Source organism: Delphinus delphis, chromosome 19 (genome assembly GCF_949987515.2).
Source record: "Delphinus delphis chromosome 19, mDelDel1.2, whole genome shotgun sequence".
NCBI lineage: Eukaryota > Metazoa > Chordata > Mammalia > Artiodactyla > Delphinidae > Delphinus > Delphinus delphis.
The window spans coordinates 50,920,133-50,929,448 of NC_082701.1; the positions used below are offsets into that span (position 1 = coordinate 50,920,133).

At 53.5% G+C, this 9,316-nt stretch overlaps 1 protein-coding gene across 1 annotated transcript; it reads left to right on the forward strand.

Moving 5' to 3' along the window:
- Positions 1-241: 241 nt before the first annotated feature.
- Positions 242-6,963, forward strand: ATP1B2 (ATPase Na+/K+ transporting subunit beta 2). Its single transcript, XM_059998162.1, has 8 exons — positions 242-941; positions 2,719-2,847; positions 3,552-3,656; positions 3,767-3,972; positions 4,210-4,266; positions 5,048-5,146; positions 5,254-5,507; positions 6,777-6,963. Exons 1-7 carry the CDS (start codon positions 830-832, stop codon positions 5,416-5,418), a joined length of 873 nt encoding a protein of 290 aa, XP_059854145.1. The 5' UTR covers positions 242-829; the 3' UTR covers positions 5,419-5,507; positions 6,777-6,963.
- Positions 6,964-9,316: the final 2,353 nt, after the last annotated feature.

Consider the following 9,316-nt stretch of genomic DNA (forward strand, 5'->3'; position numbering starts at 1 on the left):
CACCCAGATCTAGTCCAGTACCTGGAGTGGGGGTAAGGGAGAGACCTCTAGGTCCTGAAGAGGCGTCAGGGGGGCGGGCCCAATCCCTTTCTCCAAATTTGCATATGCATGAAGTCGCCCAGGCCAGCAGCGAGGAGGCGGGGCCTCTTGGGGGGGGTGGAAAGGGGGCGGGCACCCCCGGAGCCGCGGAGTATATAGACTGAACGCCGCGGCTGCCGGCCCCGCACTGCTGAAGAGCGGAGCCTCCGCCCGGGGGACCCCTATCCCTGCCTGTCTCCCACAACTGCGCGTCCCCACCCCACCCCACCCCCGCGGCCGAGCCACCGCAGGTGTGGCGGTCTCCGCTCGGCAGAAGAGCCTTGAACGGTCACCCGACCCTCCTCCACAGCCTCTTTGCATCTCGGATTTCGGGGCGGTCCCCTCCCCCACCTCTCCCTGCCCCTTTGCACCCCGATTTTTTATGCGCTTCTCTCGGGTTTTGCAGCCGTCTATTTTTGCATCCCTTTTCGTTTTGCTTCTGGGAGGTTTGGGGAGTGAAGCTGCGTTCGCACCCCTTCCCCTTTTTATCCTCCCCTGCTCGGACAACCCCCCTTTTCATTGCAGTGGGGGGGGCCTAGGTTCTGTGCATCCTACGCCGCGCCGCCAGCACCCCGCAACGTGTGGCCCTGCGCCCCGGAATTTGCAGCAGCTGCATATCTGAGGGAGGGGTCTCCCTCGCCCCCGCTGCCTTTGCTTCCCGCGCGTTCTGGTGCGTGAGTGTGCTTCACGCGCCGCACCCCGGCTTCTCCGTAGCCCCCGCCCCGCGCGGGACTCGCCCCCCGCCGTCAAGATGGTCATTCAGAAAGAGAAGAAGAGCTGCGGGCAGGTGGTTGAGGAGTGGAAGGAGTTCGTGTGGAACCCGAGGACGCACCAGTTCATGGGCCGCACCGGAACCAGCTGGGGTATGCGGGGCCGGCCGCGCGAGGGGTTGGGGGTCCACCGGGCGACGCCCCGAGCACACGAGGTCCCGCCGGCGCAGCCCCAGCTCCCTTCCCGGGTCCCCGGCGTCCGGCCCCCCTGCCGGGCTCTGGGCTGGGAGGGCGCCGAATCGCCGGTCTAATCTCCCTGGCTGGCCGCTGCGGAGGCGGAGAAAGTAGGTCACTGCCGCCTTCCCGTCCCCCGCGGAGCCCCCTCGCTCGGGGGGTCGCGGGCTCTGAGCGCGTGTCCGCGCCGCGGCGCTCGCGCTCGCTGTCGGAGTCCGGTCAGCTCCGCACAGTCGCCCCCCCTTCCCCAGAAGAGAGACCCTTCCCTCCCTCTGACTCTCACTAGCTAGCCAGCCCCGTCTATTTTTAGCTCGAGCCCACCCCTTGGACCCTGGGAACGTTCATGAGCGGGCGGGCCTTGGAGAGGTGGGGAGTGTGTTGGAGGGGGTTCTTCACAGCGGAAGTTGTCTGTGTCCTACTACCGGGTGTTTTGGAGCCTTCTGTGACTGCTTGGCGGGTGGGGGGCTGTTGCGCCGGGGTGACACTGGGAGGTTTTCGGGGCTGGGTGTTCGGCTCAGATGTCGCAGGCGGAGGGAGTGGTCACTAGTGGTGAGACATGTACATCATCCGGCCCAGTGTGTCTGTGGGCTTGCGTGGCTTGGCTCCTTACCCACCCATACCTTGGCGCCACTGGGGAGGCGTGGAGGGAGTTGCATCTGGTTGAGGGTCCCGTGCTGGGCATAGGTGCCAGTGAGGGGTGGAATTCTTCCGAAAGGGATTTTCAAGCTGGGAAGTCGAAGCACAGGAGACATTGTGTGACACAGCTTACAGTGCATCCACACTAATTGAACGCGGACCCCATTAGCCCAGCCACTTGGGGCACTTGAGGTGGGTCCGATGCAGTCCTTGCCGCAGGAAACTTGAAGTCCACTCCCTGGGACTGGAGGCATCCACGAGTGCTTGGGAGAATCTGAGAAGGCTTCTTGAGTGAAGTGTCTTCTGAGATGGAAGGACTGGGGGTCTGGGGTGGTGGAAACAGCAGGTACTCACACCAGGCTGAGGAGTGACGGAGTGACGTGTCACATCCACCAAGGACCAGCTCTATGTCTGAAAGGCTATTGGAGGTCTACGTTTACTCCTGCCTCTGCCCTGGGTGCTGTGTGTGAATTGGGGGGTAGGTGACTGTTGAAGGTTCTGGACAGCTGAGACTTTGTAGCTTGGCAGGAGCCTCATTCAAGGTTTGGCTTTTGTGGGGCTCTGAGAGAGAGATTTTGCTATTTGAGTGTGGACGTCCACGCCCTGAGGGATGGGATAAGAGTTTGGCTGTGAATTGGGGCCAATGCCGGCTTGAAAGTCATCGTGCTAGACAGCTGCAAGCATGAGTACCGATACAGTGGTATCAGATATTGTGCCTTTTCAGGGCCACGAAGGTTGAGGAGTTGAAAACGTAATTTGTGGCAAAATGACTGCGGCCTATACTATGAGTTGTACCAGCAACAAGAGTTTAGCCCTCTTGTGGCCTCCACAAGGTTGGGCTTCACTGTGCTGTGGGATCAGGAAGGGCTGGGAGTCATGGCTGGAAGCCAGACACAACTGCCGCTTTTCAGCTTGTCTCCTTTTGCTTCCAGGGGAAGGCTTCCCAAGGCTCTGCGATCCATTCCTGTGCAGAACCTCTGAGTGGGAGAGGGGTGTGTGGGGCTAGGTCAGGTCATCGAGGGAGACCTGGAACCTGCTGACCCTGTTTCCTCCTCCTTAGCCTTTATCCTCCTCTTCTACCTCGTCTTCTATGGCTTCCTCACCGCCATGTTCACCCTCACCATGTGGGTGATGCTGCAGACGGTCTCTGATCATACTCCCAAGTACCAGGACCGACTGGCCACACCGGGTGAGTGACGAGGCTCCCCCACCAGCCACTGTAACTGCTCTTGTGCCCCCAGGTATCCAAAAGGAACTCACAGGCTGAGAACTGTCAGCTCTTCTCAGAGGTTCGGTTCTGATGATCCCGTCACCATGTGCTGGGGAGTTCTTTTTTTTTTTAATATTTATTTTATTTTTGGCTGTGTTGAGTCTTCATTGCCCACGCAGGCTTTCTCTAGTTGAGGCGAGCAGGGGCTACTCTTCATTGTGGTGTGCGGGCTTCTCACTGCGGTGGCTTCTCTTGTTGCGGAGCACGGGCTCTAGGCTTGTGGGCTTCAGTAGTTGTGGCACACGGGCCCAGTAGTTGTGGCTCGCAGGCTCTAGAGCACAGGCTCGGTAGTTGTGGCGCACGGGCTTAGTTGCTCTGCGACACGTGGGATCTTCCCGGACCAGCGCTCAAACCCATGTCCCCTGCACTGGCAGGCGGATTCTTAACCACTGCGCCACCAGGGAAGCCCTGGGGAATTCTTGAAGTCTGCCTTCCCATTTCCCACAGCTGAGAGCTCTGTGATCTGGGGAGGTGGCAGATGTTCACAGGAGATCTCCCTCCCGGGAAGACGATCTCGGATCTTCACCTGTCCCTCACCCTGGTGTTCCCTATGTCCATCTTTTTCCCTCTGTGTGTGGTCCCTCATCTTATATATACCCCTCACTCTCGCCTTTGTTGACTAGGCTTGATGATTCGCCCTAAGACTGAGAACCTAGATGTCATTGTCAATGTCAGTGACACTGAAAGCTGGAACCAGCATGTTCAGAAGCTCAACAAATTCCTGGAGCGTGAGTATAGGGCTGGTGATGTGGCTGTGCAGGACCTCGGGGCAGGGGACTGGAGACCCTGGGAGCAGAACATGAGGCCTGTGACTCTCCCCCCCCCACCCCCCCCGTAGCTTACAATGACTCCATCCAAGCCCAAAAGAATGATGTCTGCCTCCCTGGGCGCTATTACGAACAACCAGATAACGGAGTTCTCAACTACCCGAAACGTGCCTGCCAGTTCAACCGGACCCAGCTGGGCGACTGCTCTGGCATTGGGGACCCCACCCACTATGGTTACAGCACAGGACAGCCCTGTGTCTTCATCAAGATGAACCGGGTACTCACGACCTTAGTTCCCAGGGGGAACGGAGGAGGGAGCTGGGGCCACCATCTGCTGGCAGCTGCTTTATTTTGCTGGGGCTCTTGCGCTTCGGGAGATTTTTAGATATTTGAATGGCTGAGAGAACAAGAGAGATGGGGCCATTGGAGGCTGAGATGGTGGTTGGAAGGCTGGATACTTGTGTCTTTGACAACTTCTTTCTTTAACCCTCACGACTCTCTCTCCTCACTCCAGGTCATCAACTTCTATGCAGGAGCAAACCAGAGCATGAATGTTACCTGTGTGGGGAAGGTGAGTTTGTTGGGCCTTTGCGAACCTGTTTGTCCTTCATGGTTTCCATGTCATTCACTCATCTCTCCCTATCTACTTTGCTCCCAGAAGCTCCATCACTCTAGGGACAAGGGGGTAAGAGTGGGCTCCGGTATGGCTCAAACTCCAAGGGGCTGCCACCTCTCTTGCTTCTCTCTAGGATGCAGAAGTCTGCTCTTTTGTGTGGATAGACACCCCCTTCCTGACTCCGCCCAAAGCCCTGCTTCTGGCTTCTCTCCCTAATCCTTCCATGTTCTCCTCTATTCCCTGACTATGTCTTCCGCTCTCCATCCCATGTCTCTCCTATCCCTCAATTCTTTTTAGGTATCTGGTAGCTGCTGATCTGTAAGCACCACCTGCCACCACTAAGTTGTCCTTGGAACCCTGCTCCCCCCACCTCTGTCCTCTCTAGGAACTTCCTGCCCCTCTTCGTTCATCCCCCTCCTTGTTTCCTACTGAGCCCTTACTCATTTATCTGTTCTCTCTTGGCTCCGCTCCAGAAACCGATTTCTGAGGATGGGGTAAGAATTTGGGATGGGAGGGCAGTAGGAGGCTTCAGGTTCATTAGCGCCCTGGAGGCCTTCCCAGTTTGATGGAAGAGATGGGACACCCGCTCCTGCGCACGCGCAAACACACCAGCCTCCGCGCTCAAGGGATACGGATATGAGACAATAATTTGGGGGTCAAGGAGGAACAAAGGGAAGTCTGGAGAGCGTCTGGGTTCCCTCACATGCTCTCCCCCACCCTCCTGCGTCTCCCACAGCGAGATGAAGATGCTGAGAATCTCGGCAACTTCGTCATGTTCCCTGCTAACGGCAGCATCGACCTCATGTACTTCCCCTACTACGGCAAGAAGTTCCACGTAAGTCCCGTGGGAGGCTGGGTGCTGGTTCCTGCAGGGGAGCGGGGCCCTGGGGAGGAGGCCGAGTTGCTGCGGGCCTGGAGCCTCGCTCTCCTCCTCTGGCCCAGGTGAACTACACGCAGCCCCTGGTGGCCGTGAAGTTCCTGAATGTGACCCCCAACGTGGAGGTGAACGTGGAGTGCCGCATCAACGCCGCCAACATCGCCACTGACGACGAGCGCGACAAGTTTGCTGGGCGCGTGGCCTTCAAACTCCGCATCAACAAAACCTGAGGCCCCTTCCTCCCGCCCCCACCTCTTTCCTACGGATGCTTCTGGAATATCCCTGACCCTGCCTGATCCCTCCCTCACCCACCCCAAAGGTATTTTTTATAACAGAGCTCTGGCTTGTCTGAGTCCCTTTTCCTTTACTTCTGAACCCGGCCTGATGTCTGTCGTGATTCCCTGGCTACCCACATTTTCCACCATCTTCTTCCCACCCTAGCTCAGTCAGAGACAGGGAGATGGGACCCCAAGACGGTCACAGAGGAGTTGGGAGCCTTTCTAGGCCTGGAGTAGCTTTGAATGGGGTGTCCTCACAGCTACCCACCTGTCCCGCCCTCTTATCCCGAGAGCTATAGAAAATGCCCACCCACCCACCTACGCACATATCTCATTTCACCCCTTACTTCCACACACTGAGGTGGCGCTCAATTCTGTTTTTTAAATTGAAGGAGAATTGACTTACAACACTACGTTAGTTCCAGGTGCACAGCATAGGGATTTAATATTTCTGTACGTTAGAGTGGTCACCAGTGTGGCCCTCTATCCCTCATTCCAGCTCAGCTGCTGTCACCTTCCTCTGTCTCCCTCACCTTCTGCCTATCTACAACAGTCGCTGTCTCAGTGGCTTTTGACTTGTCTGCCTCCTCTGGCCGGTCTTCTCCATCCCCATTCCCTCCACTGAAAGGGGGACCGTTTGTAATTGAGGACAAGGTGGCTCTGTGGCCTTTTCCCTCTTTCCTGGCACATCTGGCTTCTCACCCCACGTTGACTACGTGAGCTGGGAATGAGGGTCTGAAGGAGAAGTCCATGTTGGTTCTTGAAAATTCTCTTCTGGTCCCTCCTGTCACCCAACTAGGCACTCAGAGGGGCGGGGTTGACCTAGGCTGAATGTCCACTTTGTTTTTGCCGATGGCTCCCTTCCCCCTGTTCGCGTTCCCAGAATATCCTGCAAGTTCCACTTCCCAGGCGCCCTGGGGGAGGGGCAGCCATTTTGGCTAGGTCCCCAGTGGCCACCTTGGAAACGTCAGCTGGCTATGGGACTATTCCACCTCCTTCCCCTGGGCCCAGATATGCCCCCACCGTTCTCTCTCTGGCTTCTCTTAGCAAGTTATCAACTAATCACTAACTCCTTCCTTTTTCTCTGCATGCCAGCCTGAAAATTGCAAATACCTCCTCCATCTAAGGCTCTGAATTTCTTGTTTCCGTCTCCTTCAGACCCCTTTGCCTTCTTAAACAACCCCATAGTGCCCATAGAATGTTAAATGAGGGACTGCCTGTGATCTTGAGTTATAGAGGCATTTTAACTCTTTCTTTTCCCACGTCCTTCACTTCCTCCCCTCTGACTTCCTTTTTTTTTGATGCTGCAGCTTCCACATCCCACCCACAGATGGACTCTCCCCTGTTTTTCTCTCGCTGGATCTGAGTCTCTTCCCTTTGGGTCCCCATGTCTTCCTGCACTCCCCTCACCCCACTGGTCTCTCTCTGCAGTTATTTAATGCCTGTGTCAGATCTACTGTAAAAAGAGGATAAAGTACAATAAAATGAGAGCAATTATATATATAAATATATATCATACAGGGAGCCCTGTGTGCAGGTTGTTCCTTTCTGAGCATTTGGAAGAGCCCTGGGAAGGGGGTGGGGGGTGGATTTGGGTGACCCGGGAGTTACCCAGCCCTTGGGGGCCCACTCCCCAGCTTTGATCTCTTCCATCCAGTGTCCAAGCATCTACCTCCTAGATTGCTCCATCACGTATACTATCTTGAGATCACTCAATACAAGACAGGCAAGAAGCCTACGTCCTTTCCTACAGCAATACTTATAAAGTGCCTACTCTGTGCATTCTAGGCACCAGGAAGACACACTTATGAAAGAGGCAGAGTGCCTGCCCCCAAGGAGCTCCCCAGTTTAACAGGAGAGGGGAGGAGCACACGAGAAACTCTCAAACCAGGTAGACCTAAATGTATTTCCAGGAAGGGGCGAAAGCTGGTGAGGACAAACTTCAGAGCGGTCACCCACTCCCTGTGGGGGCTTCGAAGGGCTTAAAGGATGTGGTGGTTTTAGGGGGAGAGACTAGCATCAGCAAATGCCCAGAGACAGGTGAGGAAAATTGATCAGAAGAAACAGATCTCAAAACAATATGAGCCGTAGGAGCCCAGTTTTGTGCGTAAAAAACGTACACACGCAAGCGTAGAAAAAAAAGATGATGAGTCTATACCACAGTGTTGATTGTGGTATTTGTGGATGGCTTTATAGCTAATTCTTATTTTCTTGGGGCTTATTTGTTTTTGTTTGCAATGAGTTCCTCAATATTTGCCTTGAAAAATAACTTTATTATGCATACACATATATCCACAGTTTTATCATGAATGCATAGTACACACACACACACACACAGAGGGATTGCTGGGTTTTTTGGTCATTGTTACACCCAAATTAGATCATATTATACACAATTTTGTGCATCTCACTGTGTTCACTCAATTTCACCTGGCCTGGTAGAGCTCTAATTCTTTTTTTTAAATGGCTGCATAATATTTTTTTCTATTGGGTCGTTCTTCCCTTGTTAATTTGTTAGAGCTCCTTGACAGTTGTAGATATAAACTGTTTTATGCATTGTAGAATTTGCCCCCATCGATTTTTTCCTTCTTGAGTTTGTGGTTTCTTTTACTGTTAAAAGTGGTTTCTGGGCTTCCCTGGTGGTGCAGTGGTTGAGAGTCCGCCTGCCGATGCAGGGGACATGGGTTCGTGCCCCGGTCCGGGAAGATTCCACATGCCATGGAGCGGCTGGGCCCGTGAGCCATGGCCGCTGAGCCTGCGCGTCCAGAGCCTGTGCCCCACAACGGGAGAGGCCACAACAGTGAGAGGCCCGTGTACCGCAAAAAAAAGTGGTTTCTTTTCCTTTTTTTTTTTTTTTTTTGGCCACACCTCCTGGCGTGTGGGATCTTAGTTCTCCTGAGCAGGGATTGAACTCAGGCCCTCGGCAGTGTAAGCGCAAAGTCCTAACCACTGGACCGCCAGGGAATTCCTGGTTAGTTTTTCATATAGTCAAATATGCTTTAGTTGTTCTTTTGCAGTTTCTGGGTTTCCAGTCAGTAGCGTATACTCGTTTTGCAAATTTTTTTGACAGAATTTTATTTCAATTTTTACATTCACCTTAATTCATTTGGTCTATTTTTTAAAAAATTAAACTGACTTTATTTATTTTTGGCCGTGCCTCTCGGCTTGCGGGATCTTCCCTGACCAGGGACCAAACCCGGGCCGCCTGCGGTGGAAGCACGGAGTCCTAACCACTGGACCACAAGGAATTCCCATATTTGGTTTATTTTTGTTTCTTTTTGTGTGTGGTGTGAATGAGGAGTCTGGTTTACTTTTATTTTTTAGTTATGTCAGCTTCATTTAAAAAATATCCTTAATTTACCCCCATTGAACTGAAATGCCAACTTCGGTTGTATAACACATTTTGCTGTATGCTGAGATCTACTTCTGGATTCATTACTGGCTGTCTACCACCCCATACACCAAGCCATACTGATCTGATTCCAGTAGTTTTATAGTATGTTTTCTGATATCTAGCAATGCAAGTAAGCCTCCTTTTTAAAAACAACTATTGGCTATTTTGGGGCACTTATTCTTCTCTATAATTTTTTATAAAAATAAATAAATTTATTTATTTATTTTTGGTTGGGCTGGGTCTTTGTTGCTGTGCGCGGGCTTTCCTTAGTTGCATCAAGTGGGTCTACTCTTCTTTGTGGTGCGCAGGCTTCTCATTGCAGTGGCTTCTTTTGTTGCGGAGCATGGGCTCCAGGTGCACGGGCTTCAGTAGGTATGGCACATGGGCTCAGTAGTTGTGGCTCGCAGGCTCTAGAGCGCAGGCTCAATAGTTGTGGCACATGGGCTTAGTTGCTCT

Bases quoted from the DNA above. Each gene is read 5' to 3' on its own strand.
- ATP1B2 (XM_059998162.1), top strand. From the start codon at position 830: ATGGTCATTCAGAAAGAGAAGAAGAGCTGCGGGCAGGTGGTTGAGGAG. The intron at 942-2,718 runs GTATGCGGGGCC...CCTCCTCCTTAG, and splicing joins CCGCACCGGAACCAGCTGGG to CCTTTATCCTCCTCTTCTAC. The intron at 3,657-3,766 runs GTGAGTATAGGG...CCCCCCCCGTAG, and splicing joins GCTCAACAAATTCCTGGAGC to CTTACAATGACTCCATCCAA.